The following is an 18,366-nucleotide window of genomic DNA, read 5'->3' as shown; positions in this document are numbered from 1 at the left end:
TGTAAATGACAAAAAGTAGAGGACTCAGCACCGATCCTTGTGGCACTCCACTGGTCACAGGCTTCCAGTCTGAAAAACAACCCTCCACCACCACCCTCTGTCTTCTACCTTTCAGCCAGTTCTGTATCCAAATGGCTAGTTCTCCCTATATTCCATGAGATCTAACCTTGCTAATCAGTCTCCCATGGGGAACCTTGTCGATCGCCTTACTGAAGTCCATATAGATCACAGCTACTGCTCTGCCCTCAACAATCTTCTTCGTTACTTCTTCAAAAAACTCAACCAAGTTTGTGAGACATGATTTCCCACGTACAAAGCCATGTTGACTATTTCTAATCAGTATTTGCCTTTCCAAATACATGTACATCATGTCCCTCAGGATTCCCTCCAACAACTTGCCCACCACTGAGGTCAGGCTCACCGGTCGATAGTTTCCTAGCTTGTCTTTACCGTCCTCCTGAAACAGTGGCATCACGTTTGCCAACCTCCGGCACCTCACCTGTGAATATCAATGATACAAATATCTCAGCAAGAGGACCAGCAATCACTTCTCTGGCTTCCCACAGGGTTCTAGGATACACCTGATCAGGTCCTCGGGATTTATCCACCTTTAACTGTTTCAAGATATCCAGCACTTCCTCCTCTGTAATCTGGACATTTTGCAAGATGTCACCATCTTGGGAGACTAAAGAAGGGTTCATGCCCGAAACGTCGATTCTCCTGCTCCTTGGATGCTGCCTGACCTGCTGCGCTTTTCCAGGAACACATTTTCAGCGCGGGCCCTATTCTCTCCTTAATATATTCGTAAAAACCCTTTGGATTCTCCTTAATTCTATTTGCCAAAGCTATCTCATGTCCCCTTTATGCCCTCCTGATTTCCCTCTTAAGTATACTCCTACTTCCTTTATACTCTTCTAAGGATTCACTCGATCTATCCTGTATATACCTGACATATACTTCCTTCTTTTTCTTAACCAAACCAAATGTGTTAGTCTTGCACCCAGCAATTCAATTATACAGATACCCAGGAGATACAGCAAGATCTCGTCCCTCCAATTTTCCCTGGCTAACTATTCAATTAAGTCTTTCACTTTAATCCTGAGTTGGAGATGTTTTCAGAGGGTTCCACCACCAGAACTGTTCAGATAATTCACACAGTCAGCCGCATCAGGCCTTCTCCATCGTTCTGATGCGCAACTCCTGCCTCCGCTGCAATGACTATCTCACTTCCGGGAGGTTGGCGCCAGACAGTGATGGAGAAACTCAGCAGGTCTGGTAGCATCTCTCTAGAGGGAAGCATTTCAACTCCAGTATGACTCTTCTTCAGAACTAAACAAGGCTGGAAAATGATGATATTTATGCTGTTTAAAAATAGGTGAAAACAATTAGAATAAATGGTGAGGATGTCCAGAGCAAAAGGTAAAGGGAGTCTGAACGGCAGTAAAGGAGAGGTTTCAATTCTAATTCGGTGTTAACGATACGGTGCGTAATCTAAGGTTGGTTGGCTTTGCTGACACCAAACCCAAGCAAATAAATCAGAGGTGGGTTAGGAGGTATAGTGTGTTCAAAATGGAAGACAATGCTCGTGCTCTAAACTTGTTGAACTCAATACTGAGTCCTGAAAGTTGTAAAATGCCTAAACAGAAAATGAGGAACTGCTCCACCCACTTGAGCTTTACTGAAACACTGCAGCATGACTTGTTTGAAAATTTTAGGCATCAGAATAAAAAGGTATATTGAAATGGCAAGCAACTGCAAAGTTGGGGTCATTCTTTGAGTCAGAGCAGCTGTGTTCTGCAAAACAGTCACCCCATCTTCATTTGGGTTCTGTCAATGTAGAGGAGACCACACTGTAAGCAGCAAATACAGCAGACCAGACTGAAAGGAGAATAGGTAACTTACTGCTTCACTTTGAACATGCATTTGGAGTTCTGTACAAGAGGTAAAAGGGCAAGTGTAACTCCTTCTGTGATTGCACGCATATTGAATGGTGGTGCAGGCTCGAAGGGCAGAATGGCCTACTCCTGCACCTATTATCTATTGTCTATTATCCTCCTAATGGAGGAGGTAGAACAGATACTGAAAATGCAGAGATTCTGAACATCTGAATGGATTCCAATCTAGAAAATCTACTTTCTTTTTCTTGCCTCTGCCTCTGACAGAAAATAATTCAAATACCTGACTAAAAACCAGCAAACCAATCAAATGGATTCTGTGTTACACAGTTAAAAAATCCTTGTAAATTAGCTTTCAAACTTTTTTCAAAGTGTTTCATAGCTTTTATATGCACTTGCAAAGAAACCTCAGTTAAATTTTAATGTTTCCATTAGCCTTATTGCAATTTAGATATTACTATACTGCAACCTCTCCAATCTAGAATCTTTGAGACCCAAGTCATATATGGATGTTGCAATCCACTGTACTGCAGGTAATTTTAGAATATCTAACCAAATAGAAACATGAAAGGATGATAAAGTACTGTAATGCAGTAAGGAAAAGTATTTATCCAAATAGTATATTTTCCATGTTGCTGCTGCCAAAGTACCATACTGTAATGGCACCAGTGTGTTGAGGAATGCTTGGATTTGCTCAAAAGCTACCTGGATAGCTGGTGTCTCGGAAGAAATCAATTTCTTAACTGGAGAGATTACAGCATACATCGTTATGGAAAGAGAGAGCAGAATTTGTGCCTTTTTGAAAACTGCAATGTAAATTCAGTCCTGAAGAGTTTAACAGTTTGGGAAGTTGACATAAGAAAATCTAATCTGGAGACTTTACCTTCTCCAAAATACATCAAAGAGGACTTAGAATCAGTTAACTCAGGATCACGATCCAACTGATTATCAAGAAATGGCCTAGGTTATTCGTCAAACAAACCAAAGTACACAGGATTCCTTTTCAAGCAACGAGAAAAATAAAGAAACTTGCGTGAGCATAGATACTGGTACCAACCGATGTGCGTTTGTGTCATGACATCAGCCAGTGCATTAGCAGCACCACTTCCACCGCTCTGTGTAGAAGAGGAGGAGTTGGTAGAAGATGTGGTGGACCCATGGATTGCTCGACTTATCCAGTGTTCCATATTCAGACTGCCTTGGCTGGAGGAGGGGGTTCCTTGGGAATCACCTTGCCCTGATCCCTCATCTTCTGAACCAGATGAGGTATCTACAGAAGGAAAAACATTAGATCATTTGCAAAAGCTTCTCAATAAAATGTTTCCATTGTGTTCACAGTTTACTTTCTCCTGTTTATCTCTTTACTCGTTGAAGGCACTGCATTAGTGCATTGGAATGCAAATAAGAAACCATAATCAAAAACCTTCTGACTCCTGAGAAACCTTTCCAACTTTAGAAATGCTTTTGCTTTCTTCCACACACCATTAAATATATGTAATGAATGTTTAATGCATGTAGAAATGTTCAGGGTATTTAAAAATTAGTATGAAAAAAAAAATGTTTTTTCTGGTTCCAATGTGAATGAACTGAAGTTCCATATCTTGATATTTTTTGGTTAGCAGATTTTCAAGAACCTAGAAAGAAAAATTTATATTGAGTTTCTTGCTAAAAGAAAAATCATAATTAAGGCATTCTAAGCATAAATATATCCACTATTTTATCGTTCTTTCTTGCCATGATATAAACTAGAATTGAAGAAGTGGTTGGAAATTTCTGAATTCAGCCTCAGTCACGGATCAGGCATTCCATCACAGTGTCATTCTCCAACTCAATCTGTATTGAAACTGGTTCGCCTGGTCATATCAAGGTGAGGGACTCAGTTCTGTTTTAGGCAATTTACTAATGCAGAAATCATTGCACAGTTAGAATAAAGCTGGAGATCAAGTTTGGCACTTGATCTACAATCTTAATACTATAATTTGTTGCATGCAAGACCAATCATCCAAAAGTAATTTTAATGTGCAGTGTTGAATTATATGCTGCAATGGAACTATAGTTCTTAAAGTGTTAACGAAGGACAGTTAAATCCTTGAATCAATTCAATTAAACTGATAGTCCTTTTCAGCGTATTGATATTTCAACTGAAAAGGAGGTATACTAGACACTAGATTAAAAAAGAAAATGATCTGTTGTATTGTCTCTTCTGTAAAATGAGCACTGCTTTGTGCAGATGGTTCAGGGACAATGTGTGCACACTCTCCTCCCCCACAATCTCTCAGATTTTCATTCATTCCCATTTGTATTGTACCACCGCAATTCAAATGCTTGTTATCACTGTTTTCTGATCAATTTTGTGGCCTATTGTGCACATCTGTTAAAATTAAAATTAAACAGAGTAAGGAGGAATGCAATATGGCCCTGAAGTGAGCTGGCTAATGACTGGGGAATAAAATTACAATTGAATCATCAGTTTCAGGAGTGTGTTAGAAATTGTCAACTGTTTAAATGATTTTATGTGAGTTGTCAACATTCAAGGGATAAAAATCAGAAAAACTAACTGTGTAGATTGGAGAGCTTCTTAAATATTATTACAACGAACCCTCCAAACTCAATTACGGTGCTGTTTTCATATAAATGCACAATCAATATGTTACTGTAAAATAAATTATATTGTTTTATTATAGACTCAATCGTTAGCAATACATCCTCCTCACAGGACAACAGTCTCTGGATGAAACCATTCAAATTTTTCTTGTGTTCAAATGCAATAAAAATGATAAGTTGTCCACTGGTTTCAAAATTTGGCCCAGTCTTCAAATATGTTCCAATTTGTTATAAAGATAGCCTGACTATTGATGCAAAATGCCCGATCAGAACTCCTTTACCAGGTTTACTCTGCATACATTGCATTTTGAATACTGAATGAGTTGGCATGGGAGCTTTAAGGACAAATGGTGAAGGATGGGGGGCATGAGTTGGCATTCAGGTTTATAAATGACAATGACATAGGTGCAAAGACATAGGTTGGCAAGGAGGGGAAGATAGGCCATGTGGGTTGGTTATATGATATAGGTTGGCATAGAGGGCATGAAGAGTGTGAGGTGATGTGGGGTGGTATTAATGGGCATATGGATCATGTTGGGGAGATTGAAGGGAGGGATAAGGCATGGAAGAAGGCTTTACATTTTGGTCTTTCTTTTTAAATATTAGACAGAGAGCTGGAGCCCTGAACAGATCTTGTTCTCAGTCTGCCTCCATGTCCAATGCCCTCCTATTTCTGGGGTCCTTGTGCACTTTGACTTCTAAATTAGCCCAACCTCAACTCTGCTATGAGACTGAAAATCTAGCATCTGGGCAACCATTTCTAACCTTCAGGTTTGCAGAACCACGAATGTGCTGAGGGTCTCATTTGAAAATCCTGGCCATTCAGTCCAAAAAAATGTATCTACCTCAACCTTGAACATTCTCAGTGACTGAGCATCTACCTCCAAAGATTTATGAGCAGCTGAATTATGAAATGTTTAATCTGAGTCTGAAATGCCTCCAAGTTCTAAATTCTCCAGCTAAGGGGAATATCCTTTCAGTATTTAACCTGTAAAGCATTCTTAGAATCTTTGTGTGTCTGAATCAAATAACTCCTCATTCTTAAAAACAGCAGAGTGCAGGCTCATACAACTCAAGGTTTCCTCCACAGGACAACCTTCTCATGAATATTCAATTTATCCCCTGAGGCAGATATGTCTTTCCTTAGGTACGGAGGCCCAAGCCCCACACAGTACTCCAGTTTATCAAAACCTTGTACAATTGCAGCAATAAAGACCAATACACCATTTGTCTTCAGAATTGCTTGCACCACCTGCACATTGACTTTACGCAATTCATGCTGTGTGCGATGTGACAGGTGAATAGAATTGTCCTTAGTTCATCTGAGGATAATTATAGGGGGCCTCTTGTGGTACATTGGCAGTCTCCTTACTCCTGGACCATGAGGCCTGGGTTGAAGTCCCACCTGCTCCAGAAGTATATAATAAAAACATGTCTGAACAAGTTAGTTAGAAAAATAGGTTTTTTTAAAATTGAGAATAATTGGAGGGGCCTGCTTGTGGTGAAGTGGTGGTGTCCCTACCTCTAGAATGGGAGGCCTGGGTTCAGGTCTTACTTGCTCCAGAGATGTGTAATAACATCTCTGAACAGTTTGCTTAGAAGAAAGCAAGCAGAGAATAACTGGAAAGAGCAAAATGAGTTGCGAGAACACAGGATGATTAGCATGTGATGTAGCAGAAGCAGCACAAAAGAGAGGTAAGCAATCCCATAACTGAAAGATCACATCTGAGCTCATCCAGTCATGAATGGTGGTGGACAATTAAACAACGAACAGAAGTCAGAGGCTCCACAAATATTTCCACCCTCAATTATCAGGGAGCCCAACCCATCAGTGTAAAAGATAAGGCTTCGCCGAGAAGTGTCAACTGCATGGCCTCTGACTCCTTCTTGAGGTCCCCAGCATCACTAATGTCAGTCTTCAGCCAATTCAACTCACTCCACATGATATCAGAAAACACAGGGTACATCCAAGGCTATTGGCTCTTACAAACATTCCAGCAATAGTATTGAAGCCTTGTGCTCCAGAATTAGCAGTTTCCTTTGAGAAATTGTTCCATTACAATTACAACACTAGGATTTCGTTGAAAACTAGGAAAATTGCCCAGATATGTCCTGTGCACAAAAAAAAAGCAGAACATATCCAACCTGGCCAATTACCATCCAACTGATAAATAGTTTAGTGATGAAAGGGATCATCAAGCGGTACTTGCTTCGCAATAACCTAGAAATGATGTACTGTTGGTGTTCTGCCAGAGCCTCATGGCTGCAGACCTCTCAGTTCAACATGGACAGAAGAGCTGAATTCTCAAAACGAGATGTGAGTGAAAGCACTTGATATTGATTTGGCAGTTTACCAAGTGTGAGATCGAGGAGCCATCGCAAAACCAGACTGAATGGAAAACAAAAGAAAACTCTCTGTTGGTTAGACTCATACTATGCACAAAGGGAGATGGATGTGGTTGGTAGAGATCTATCATCTTAGACCTAAGACGTCACTTCAGATGTTTCGCAGGGTTCCATTCCAGGCAGAATCATTGACCAGAAACTGAAACAGGTGAACCATTTAAATATTGTAGCCACAAGAGCAGGTTGGAATCCTGCAGCGAATAACTCTTATCTTGACTCCCCAGAGCATGTCTATCATTTATAAGAAAGAAGTTGGTTGGAATACTCTCCACTTGCTTGGATGGGGGTCCAGCTCAAAAGCCTTGAAAGGTCAATACCATCCAGGACAAAGCTGCCCACTGGACTGGCACCCCAAACACCACTTACAACATTCCGTTTTCCCACCAGTGACAGACAATGGGAGTAGTGTGCACCAACTACAATATGCACTCCAGAAACTCATTAAATCTCCTTCAACACCGTCTTCTAGATCTGCAATCTCTACACCTAGAAGGACATGCATAGCAGATACACCCTCTGCCCCCCTCCCCCCATGCCACATACCATTCTATTCTTTCACTGTCACTGGACAAAAATCTGGAACTCCCTGCTTGCAAACATACCTATCGACTAAGGAGTGCAGCAGTGCAAGATGTCAATATACCATCACACTGTCAAAGGTAAGTAGGGATGGATAATCAACACTGGCAAAGCCAGCAATGCCCACATCCTACAAACATATTTACAAAAAGCTCAACACCATTCAGGACAAAGCAGTCTGCTTAATGGCACCCCTTTAAGGTCTTAAGAGTTCACGCTCACCATCAGTGATACACTGTGGCAGTAATGTATGCTACCAATAAGATGCACTGCAGTAAGTCATAAGGACCCTTCAATACACCTTCCACCTCTACTACCTAGAGAGAAAAGGTCAGCAGATGCATGGGAATCTAGCACCTGTGAGTTCTCTTTCAAGCCACAGAACATCCTGACTTGGAACTATATCGGCATTCCTTCACAGTCACTGCGTCACAATCCCACAATTCCCTAAAAGCACTGTGGGTGCTACACAGTGTTTAAGAAGGCAGTTTACCACCAACTTCTTAAGGACTCATCTTCTGCCTAGGAACCCTCCAACCACAAGGGATGAATGCAGATATGTCCAGCTTTCTCATTTCCCCTCCCCACCTTATCTCAGTCCCAATCCTTGGACTCAGCACAGCCTTCTTGACCTGCAATTTTCTTCCTGACCTCTCCGCCCCCACCCCTTCTCCGGCCTATCACCCTCACCTTAACCTCCTTCCACCTATCGCATTCCCAACGCCCCTCCCCCAAGTCCCTACCTTTTATCTTAGCCTGCTTGGCACACCCTCCTCATTCCTGAAGAAGGGCTTATGCCCGAAACGTTGATTCTCCTGTTCCTTGGATGCTGCCTGACCTACTGCGCTTTTCCAGCAACACATTTTTCAGCTCTGATCTCCAGCATCTGCAGTTCTCACTTTCTCCTAACTTCTTAAGGGTAGCTAGTGGGAAATTATTGCTAGCCTAGCCAGTGACACCAACACTCGTTAAAGGACAAAAATAAAATTACAGGATAATCTGTTTCTTATAGTATTGGTTTTGGGATAACAATTGAAAATGACAACAGGAGAATTCCTTGCTCTTCTATTAGTAATAGCATGAGATTACTAATCATAAAAACAGCCTGATTTCTATTGAAAAATCTGAATATCACTTGCATGCTACTGTTTCCATAGGAGAAAGTGAGGTCTGCAGATGCTGGAGATCAAAGTTGAAACTTTATTGCTGGAACAGCACAGCAGGTCAGGCAGCATCCAGGGAACAGGAGATTCGACGTTTCGGGCACAGGCCCTGAAGAAGGGCCTTTGCCCGAAACGTCGAATCTCCTGTTCCCTGGATGCTGCCTGACCTGCTGTGCTGTTCCAGCAATAAAGTTTCAACTGTTTCCATAGGCCATGTTTACAATCTCTAGGCAAAGTCCCGTCTATGTCACAGTAGAAAATTACTTAACATCACTGTAACCTTTAGTCCATACTTCCTCAGAGGGTCAATTTTGAAAATGACACTATGTAACACGAAGGTTGGTGAAGTTGTGGATAGTGTGGAGGGCTGTTGTAGTTTGCAATGGGACATTGGCGGGATGCTGAGCTGGATTGAGAAGCGGCAGATGGAGTTCAACCTGGAAAAATGTGAAGTGATTCATTTTGGAAGGTCAAATTTGAATGCAGTTTACAAGGTTAAAGGCAGGAATCTTGGCAGTGTAGAGGAACAGAGGAATCTTGGGGTCCATGTCCAAAGATCCCTCAAAAGTTGCCAACCAAGTTGATAGGGTTGTTAAGAAGGTGTGTTTGCTTTCATTAATGGGGGAATTGAGTCTAACAGCCGTGAGGTTATGCTACTGCTCTACAGTGCCCTGGTTAGACCACTCCTGGAATATTGTGTTCAGTTATGGTCATCTCATTACAGGAAGAATGAGGAAGCTTTAGAAAGGGTGCAGAGAAGATTTACCAGGATACTGCATGGACTGGAGGGCATGTCTTATGAAGAAAGGTTGAGGGACCTAAGGCTTTTCTCTTTGAGTCATAGAGTCGTAGAGATGTACAGCATGGAAACAGACCCTTCGGTCCTACCCGTCCATGCCGACCAGATAGCCCAACCCAATCTAGTCCCACTTGCCAGCACCCGGCCCATATCCCTCCAAACCCTTCCTATTCATATACCCATCCAAATGCCTCTTAAATGTTGCAATTGTACCAGCCTCCATCACTTCCTCTGGCAGCTCATTCCATACACGTACCACCCTCTGTGTGAAAACGTTGACCCTTAGGTCTTTTTTATATCTTACCCCTCTCACCCTAAACCTAAGCCTCAAGTTCTAGACTCCCCGACCCCAGGGAAAAGACTTTGTCTATTTACCCTATCCATGCCCCTCATAATTTTGCTATAAGGTCACCCCTCAGCCTCCAATGCTCCAGGGAAAACAGCCCCAGCCTAAAAGAAGAATGCGAGATGACTCGATAGAGGTGTACAAGATGATGAGAGGTATAGAGTGGATAGCCAGAGTCTTTTTCCAAAGGTGGAAGTGGCTATAACAAGGGGGCATAATTTTAAGGTGATTGGAGGAAGGTTTAGGAGAGATGTCAGAGGTAGGTTCTTTACACAGTGTGTGGTGGGTGCATGGAATGCACTGTCAGTTGTGGTAGTAGAGTCAAATACATTAGGGGCATTTCAACGACTCTTGGATAGGCACAAGGATGACAGTGAAATGTAGGTTAGTTTGATCTCAGAATAGAATAAAAGATCAGTACAACATCGTGGGCCAAAGGGCCTGTACTGAGTTGTACTGTTCTATGAACTGCTTTTTTACTATGTCACACCATACAAGACATTTGCCACAAGGCTTCTGGTGGCATATTCCTGTATTCTAATTGCAATTTGTGGTGTGAATTTGGCAGTGACACATCCAAATGAACATCAGATAAAGGGAAAGACACCACAGAGGATGATAGGGTTGGATTCTCCTTAGAGAGGCACAACTAGTATTGAGTTCAATCTGAGGGGCACCATGCCTTGGGTGAGGGGAGAGATTGAGAAGGCAGGTCTTTCATGGTGACCTCAGTCATTACGGGAATTGAACTCGTGCTGCTGGCCTCACTCTGCATTGCAAACCAGCTGTCTGTGAGCTAAATGACTCTCTTATAAAAATTATCATCAGCTCAACAAATTCTGAGCCATTATCAGCATGTGGAAATTAGTAAATCAAGACAACTATGTTACAGATCATAATTGGTACTGCTCACAGTAAGTTGGATATTACATTTTATTTATGACTGAAAGTTATATAGGACCATGCTAAGAACAGCCTGTGTTTAAACAGGCCTTTGAGGCTAAAGGTTCTAATTGATGTATCTTACCAGCTCCAGGCTTATCTACAAACTTCAATTTCCACAGCTAATAATGTGTAATTGGCCTCAGCATGAAATAATTGCCTTTGTTTCTTCTTTTTTAAACACTTTTGTAGTGTGATGGATGCTCTCAGAACTTTTAAATTTAATTAAAGGATCTTCCAGGACATTGCCTCATGGTTAGTCACAGAATATGCTATTTTATAACAACAGGAATATTACAGCATAAGGGATGCTATACTGTGGAGCTATGTGTCACTGCTAAGTCCCTTTAGAAATCAAGGAGTTGCTGGATGATAAAAGACCACAGGTTCATCCAGTTCCTTCTCCCATAAATCGTAGCTGCATGATTCAGTGGTAATGAAGCTACTGACTAATCATAGCAATAAATCTCGATCAATTTAAAAGCAAAATCTCTATTAATTAGTCTACAAGGCAAGTGTAAATGATGTAAAGAAAACACCAGTGAGAGGGAGCTTTGGAAACCCATGTATCCAAAGGTACCTGTTCCTCTGGAGCATGTAACACTTACCATTTGTCATCTCTCGAATTACTCATATTATATGCCAACATATTACTTTTCGAAACAGAACTATCTAATTTGCAACTGAATGAATCAAACTAATTCCATCTATCAACTCCCGAGGGAGTCTGCCTGATAGTGTGAGCACTCGTTCACTATATTATTTTGGCAGATTAGTTTTGAATTTATTCTCCTTCAGGAGGCAGACTGTTTTCCTTGGCTCTCCTGTTCTGGATGAGCTGAAATACCATGTCAAAGTTTTGTTTTGCTGGAATCCTAAAAGCAGCAATTCTGTTACCTCTCACATTTCCTTTTTGTGGGAACATACTCGCTGACTTTCATCTGCCACCTATCTGTCCAAATCCCAAGTTTATTTAAACCCTCATGTTGCTCGGCTTGTTCAGCTGTGGATCCTGCAATCTTCAATCCCTCTGTATCATCTGCAAGCTGCTTGCAATACTTAATGGAAGATTATTGATAAAGATTTTAAACAAAAGAGATTGCAAAACTCTGGTAACATTCTCTCAGAATGTTAACAAATCTCTGCTTTCTGGGATCTGGCAACCACCAATATGTTCAATGTAAAAAATCTCCATTGATTTCCACTTGTTTATTTTCAGTACCAAAAAAGGGTAGAGCTGGAAAAAGCACAGCAGGTCAAGCAGCATCAGAGGAGCAGGAGATTTGACATTTTGGGTTGGGACCCTTCATTAGGGATCATGATCTGTAACGTCGACTCTCCTGTTCCTCCGATGCTGCTTGATCTGCTGTGCTTTCTCCAGCTCCACACTTTATCGACTCTGACTTTCCAGCATCTGCAGTCCTCACTATCTCCTATGTTCAGTACCCACCTTGCAAATGGAACTGTAACAAAGCCCTTAGTGAAGTTCAATTGGATTTACTGTCTTATTCCTGAACAGATCGCTGACCATCTGTTTTATCTGATAGCTTCATTATGAATGTCAGGCTATGCTCCTAGTGCCACTAATGGATTGAATCCTGTGGGGAATATGTATGCAGCTGTGAAGGGGCTGCTAGATTTTGTTTGATTGACAGTTTTATGACAGATAATAAGTTTCTCTTTCTATGAAGCTGCTTGTCAATACTTATTATTTATTTGGGCATGATGAAGAGATATAAAGTGCATTAAAGTCTGTCTCAACAGGTGTATAAATAGCTATATTTTATTGATAAACATATGAGCATACGGTGTGTAAATATCTACCAAGTGTATTTTGAATGGCAATTAATTTATTTAGATAGTTTCAATAGCATCTCAAAGACTTAAAGGTGTCAATACAGAGTATGTTACTTCTGTAACTAATGGGTGTGGGAAAAACAGGAATGGAGCATGTACGGTGGAAATAAAGAGATTGAGGAGCATGGAGGAAAAACATAAGGGACATGGTGGTTTGGAGGGGCTGTTAGGCATATGGAGGAGTCTTGAGGGTGAAGGGGGCATAGAGGAAATTGAGGGGGCATGACCTGCCACTATATTTGCCAACCTCCGTGACTACCTCTGTCCTGTTTTGGTAGATGGTGGTCCCTATCTCCTTGGAATGAAAATTCCATGAGAATGACTGAGCATACTGGACAAATAGCCACAACTATTTGAGACAAATCATGAAATGAGTAAGAGGTTAATCAATAATTTGTCAAGTGGCAAATCCTTTGACAAAACATATATCTGAAGAAACTGCCAGAACCTAATAGCTTTCTACTTTATCTTAATTACTTGGTTTTTGAAGTATATTGTTCCTGAAATGAAAAATGTGTACATGCATACATTTACATATGTCTAAAAAAGTTGCATCTCTATTGCATCTTTCATATCTTCAAAATTCGTTTGGTATTGTTCCCTCTAAAATGGATTAGCAAAATAGGAATTGCCTTAATCATCTGCTGAGGTTAAATCAAGTCAGATTAGTGGAGGTATAAATAGAACCAAATGAGAATGGCAGAGAAAAAAGTGATTAATTACATTAGAAGGTTTGGTGATGCCAAGGAATGGAGGGAGGAATAATGCATGCATTTGTAGGTTGTTAAGAATTCCATTATTAACTTAGATTAATGCAGTCTTTAGAGATGAAACAAAATCCTCACAGAAGGGATTCAAGAGAGTAGGACGGAAAAGACATTTGAGGATCTGAGACAGAAAAGGAATGTAATAATTGGGCAGTATGTAGAGGTGGTGGTGATGGCAATCGTGAAGGATTTAAGCACAGCTCTCAGACAACACAAATGTATTAACATATTCAAGGAATAATCAACTGAAGAAAAGCAGATGTATGGTTGAGGGATTCAATCTTTAAGAGGAGAAGAGTTGAGGCTAGAGATATTCTCTCTCCCTACTCCAACAAATTTAGATTAGATTAGATTACATTACAGCATGGAAACAGGCCCTTCGGCCCAACAAGTCCATACCAATCCGCTGAAGCGCAACCCACCCATGCCCCTATATTTACCCCTTACCTAACACTACGGGCAATTTAACATGGCCAATTCACCTGACCTGCACATCTTTGGACTGTGGGAGGAAACCGGAGTACCCGGAGGAAACCCACGCAGACACGGGGAGAACGTGCAAACTCCATACAGTCAGTCGCCTGAGGCGGGAATTGAACCCGGCTCTCAGGCACTGAGAGGCAGCAGTGCTAACCACTGTGCCAACGTGCTGCCCACTATGGGACTGATCTTGATTGTAATTCTTCAAGCGTTCTGCCACTGTTTTACTATAATATTGATTTTATGTGATCAAATAAGTACATGATTCAGATTTCATGTGTATATTCTGTATTTTTGGAAGTACTATACTTAATCTTCACCAAAACAAAATTGCAGGAAATAACTGGGCTCAGTAGATCTCAATGTTAACTCCCAATGTACATCAGTCCGCATCAGAACTACCTGTGACGTGGTACTAAGGTGCCAGTCTCCCACAAATAAATGCCAAAAATAGCTGTGGAAGAGATTGGAACAGGTTGAACTAATATAATAATAAGTGCATTCTGTCATAAAATAATAGGATGCAAGATCACATTTGCCATCGTGCACACAATTAGTTCTTAAACAATGCCATGTTGTCCCCAGGCTTTAAAAAACAGCACCAGTGATCTGTCAAATGGGGAGAATGAAAACAAATTGCTGGGCAAGTCAATTCAACTGCTCACAAAGGAGTATTATACACATCTCAAATCAGATATGGTGCACTCTGAAGAAGGTAGAGGCAGTGCAGGTAAAAGTTTATAAGGGAGGATGGAACAGATTTTAAACAAAAGAAATTAACCAATTATTAATTGGATAATGCATTACATTCGCCTTTTTTGTGCATGGTGCGATGGGCAGGTTTGTGGAAAATGATTTCAGAAACGTCTGGAAAGTTTCCACAATAAATGACTTCAAATCATCTGCTTTCCTTTGTTAGTGTAGAACATGAAGGAGCTCCCAAGATGCTATCATTATTTCAGTTTGAAGTTGATGAAAAAAGTCCAATTTCAGTTTTAATTCAAATTAATTTTTCAAATGTATGCATGCAGAGATTTTCCATGTACATTCTTGGACACAGCAGACATATGACAACATAATGTAAGAAATTCAACAGCATGCTTTCTGGGTAATTCAACCTTTTCATGACTTCATTATTCTCATTTGAAAGACACAAATTTAAAGGAAGTGAAAACAGCAGGAACCATCTAAATACTGAAAAATTATGGCAATTATCAGAACTGCAGCTTAGTGGTGTAATAATTTTAAAATTCAATTTATTTTTTGTGAATTGCATATACTTTACTAAACAAATGCACAACATAAGCAATACAATGTTAGGTCATAATTCAATGGAATGGGATTGTTTTAATTTACCTGGAGGTGTATAGGCATCCATTGAGGTTTGCACCACCAGAGACCGTCTTTTCGATGGCATAGGAACTGCCATTTTTCTCTCTTTATGTTTGGCAAGAGCAGCTTGCACTGCCTCTGTGTGAACATCTGAGAAAGGGGTGAATACAAGGTTTAGATATTATCACAGAAATTTAAACCCACAGAAATGTCCACTTTTGAAACTCATCACACAGAAATCCCATGAGGAATATACTTATTAAAGACAAACCTCTTGTTCATAAATTATTTACAACCACCAATACAACAGATCCTAATCATTATTTACTCAGGGAGACCCTTCATAAAGAAAAACCCTACTGTACACACGGTGGTTCAACACCAGTTGCATTACAACAAATAATTTAATATGCGACTTTTCCAACAAGCTTCAGAAGTCCCTCTCACATAACCAAAATGATACAAAATAAGCATCACACTACTTCTTTCATTAAGTTAAATTATTTAGTTTCAATTTTACAAAACTGATCATATTTATCAATTAAAACCCAGGACATAATAGGTTGCAAGTGACATTGAATGTAAAGCAATATTTAAACTATTTCTGAGCTGTCATTTAGTGACCAGGGCAAGCCCCCTTCTTCCAGCAAGATCTTCCAGCCATCTCCAATGCCTCTAAAGGCAACATCAGCACCCCCTCCCATCTTCTCCGGTCCCATATCCACAGTATCCTCCCCACCTCCAACACCAAAGACCCCAAATCTCAACCCTTTTTGCCTGAGGTATCTGGTGACTACCTCTGCATCCAAAGGCCTCCGACCATGGACTCATCATTATTCCCTCCCCAAGTAAGGCTTCTTACCACCCAGCACCCTCAACTCTGCCCTCCACACAAAGAGGTCTCTGACCACTTCCCTATCGCTGAGATCCTCAGTACCCATCTCACTTAAAATGAGGTTCCCAACTTTCCCTGTGGCCCATGTTCCTATTGAGGATGGGGTGAGTCAAAGGCATTCATGTTTTAATAGATATTTAAAAGGAAAACAGTAAGTAACTTGAGTGTCAGTAACATGATCCTCTTAAAAGGAAAACAGGGAATTAATAATTGACATTACAGAAATCGCAGATGAAGTGAAACAATATTTTGCTTGTCTTTACTTTAAAGGAAATAAAGAAATTTGCCAATTAAAACCGTAGGTCGGGTATAAGAGGGAGATGGGGGCAGAAGCCTCACACTGCATTACTGGAGCTAGCCCATATGTTTTATGGCTTCACATCAGGCTCCTTCATCAACTGTTGGAACATCAGTCCTGGAAAAAGGGTCAGGCTGAGCAGAGAGTGAGCTGTCCACCCACCCCCTTAAACTTCTACCCAAAGTCTCTGATTCTTCCTGGAGTTCTCAAGGTTTCTGACTGCCCTTCCAGAGAACCTTCTGATTCCCCAACCCACTCTCCCAACCACCTCTGGGTTTTGGTAATTATAAATAATGGAAATTCTATGTAAACTAACCATTAGAACATATTCCTTATTCAGAGGATTGACAAACAAAAAATATAATTTGTTAAAACAATTTGTTTACTAAGATTTGCAAGTCTTAATCATAAAGTGGTTTCAGATAACAAAGGATAATTGTGAGACATAAAATATTTTTAGCTTCAAAAGTTTCTATGAGGCCATCGTGAATGATCAATATATTTTCTAACAGTTAGGAGTAATATTACTCATGTTATTAAGTGAACAGATATTTAACATGGCAACATTTAATTACCTATCATCTCCCTCAATGTAACAGAATTAATTTGAGAAAAGAGAATCATAGCCTGTTCATCCAACAACTCAAGAAAGTAAAGTGCAGAGAAAGGATGGCAATGGATGGTCATATTTGCAGATACACAGAGAAAAGGAAAGTGAAGATAGCGAAAGGTATTTAAGTTCGGGTGTGGAATGGAGAGGGGTGGGAGGCTATAACATAAAAGTGAGGAAGCAAGTTGTTAATTAATTAACAGATGGCTCACCAAGAAATGTATTAACATGTTATACTTGCAATTTAGTACACAGCCTTAATTCTTAGTATGAATAGGTGTGCTGTCAGAATTTTCAACAACTTGAACTGGACCTTTGTTCTCACAAATGAATCATTTTAGAACTACAAAAGAGATGTCACAGCTGTAACAACACCTACAGCTACTTGCAAATATTCTTGGAGTTATCATTACAACAGAACACTGCAGAAAATACAAATACCTTGAAGGAAGGACCTCTTAAGCAGTGCTGGGAGAAGGAAAGAGTGGAATAATTTCCACCATTATGGTATTAACACAATAGTGTCATAACAGATTTTGTTGGTTCCATAACTGCAAAAAACATTGCTTTGAATTACAAACCTAGTTCGTGATGTGGAAATAATTAAAGTTGAGCTACTGTCATACCTGATCTGTAACGTTCATCTCGTGACCCTGATGACCGGCGACGGTGGTATCTGGAGGAGGATGATGGTGTGACTGGTGTTCGACGCTCTTGTGGTAGTGAAGGTTCCACTCCTACAGCAAAGGAGTAAAAACAATGCTCAGTGTAACATACTTCAAAACAATAAACAGTAAGAGGATGACCATTGTGCTTCTCATTGTGCTACCCCCCCTTAGTTTAAAGCTATGCCCCCTTGTAATAGCTGACTCCATACGTGGAAAAAGATTCTCACTGTCGACCCTATCTAAACCCCTAATCATCTTATACACCTCTATCAAGTCACCCCTAAACCTTCTTTTCTCCAATGAAAACAACCCCAAGTGCCTCAGCCTTTCCTCATACGATCTTTCTACCATACCAGGCAACATCCTGGTAAACCTCCTCTGCACCCGTTCCAGTGCCTCCACATCCTTCCTATAGTATGCCGACCAAAACTGCACACAATACTCCAGATGCGGCAGCACCAGAGTCTTATACAACTGCAACACGACCTCAGTACTCCGGAACTCAATTCCTCTACCAATAAAAGCCAGTACGCCATATGCCTTCCTCACCGCACTATTTACCTGGGTGGCAACTTTCAAAGATCTGTGTACATGGACACCAAGATCCCTCTGCTCATCCACACTACCAAGTATCCGACCATTAGCCCAGTACCCCATCTTTCTGTTACTCTTACCAAAGTGAATCACCTCACACTTAGCTACATTGAACCCCATTTGCCACCTTT

The 18,366-nt window shown here is 40.7% G+C and overlaps 1 protein-coding gene across 1 annotated transcript in view; it reads right to left on the bottom strand.

The window, feature by feature from the left end:
• LOC122550323 (disco-interacting protein 2 homolog C-like) overlaps positions 1–18,366 on the bottom strand; it is a 560,369-nt gene that overhangs the window by 160,754 nt on the left and 381,249 nt on the right. Inside the window, exons 4-6 of the mRNA XM_043691048.1 lie at positions 17,600–17,710; positions 15,195–15,320; positions 2,953–3,165 (exon numbers count right to left, since the gene is read on the bottom strand). Of these exons, the coding sequence (XP_043546983.1) occupies positions 2,953–3,165; positions 15,195–15,320; positions 17,600–17,710 (450 nt within the window). The remainder of the gene's footprint in view (positions 1–2,952; positions 3,166–15,194; positions 15,321–17,599; positions 17,711–18,366) is intronic.

Source organism: Chiloscyllium plagiosum, chromosome 5 (assembly GCF_004010195.1).
Source record: "Chiloscyllium plagiosum isolate BGI_BamShark_2017 chromosome 5, ASM401019v2, whole genome shotgun sequence".
NCBI lineage: Eukaryota > Metazoa > Chordata > Chondrichthyes > Orectolobiformes > Hemiscylliidae > Chiloscyllium > Chiloscyllium plagiosum.
The sequence above is the reverse complement of the archived record's forward strand: the minus strand, read 5'-3'. Positions and strand labels throughout refer to the sequence as shown.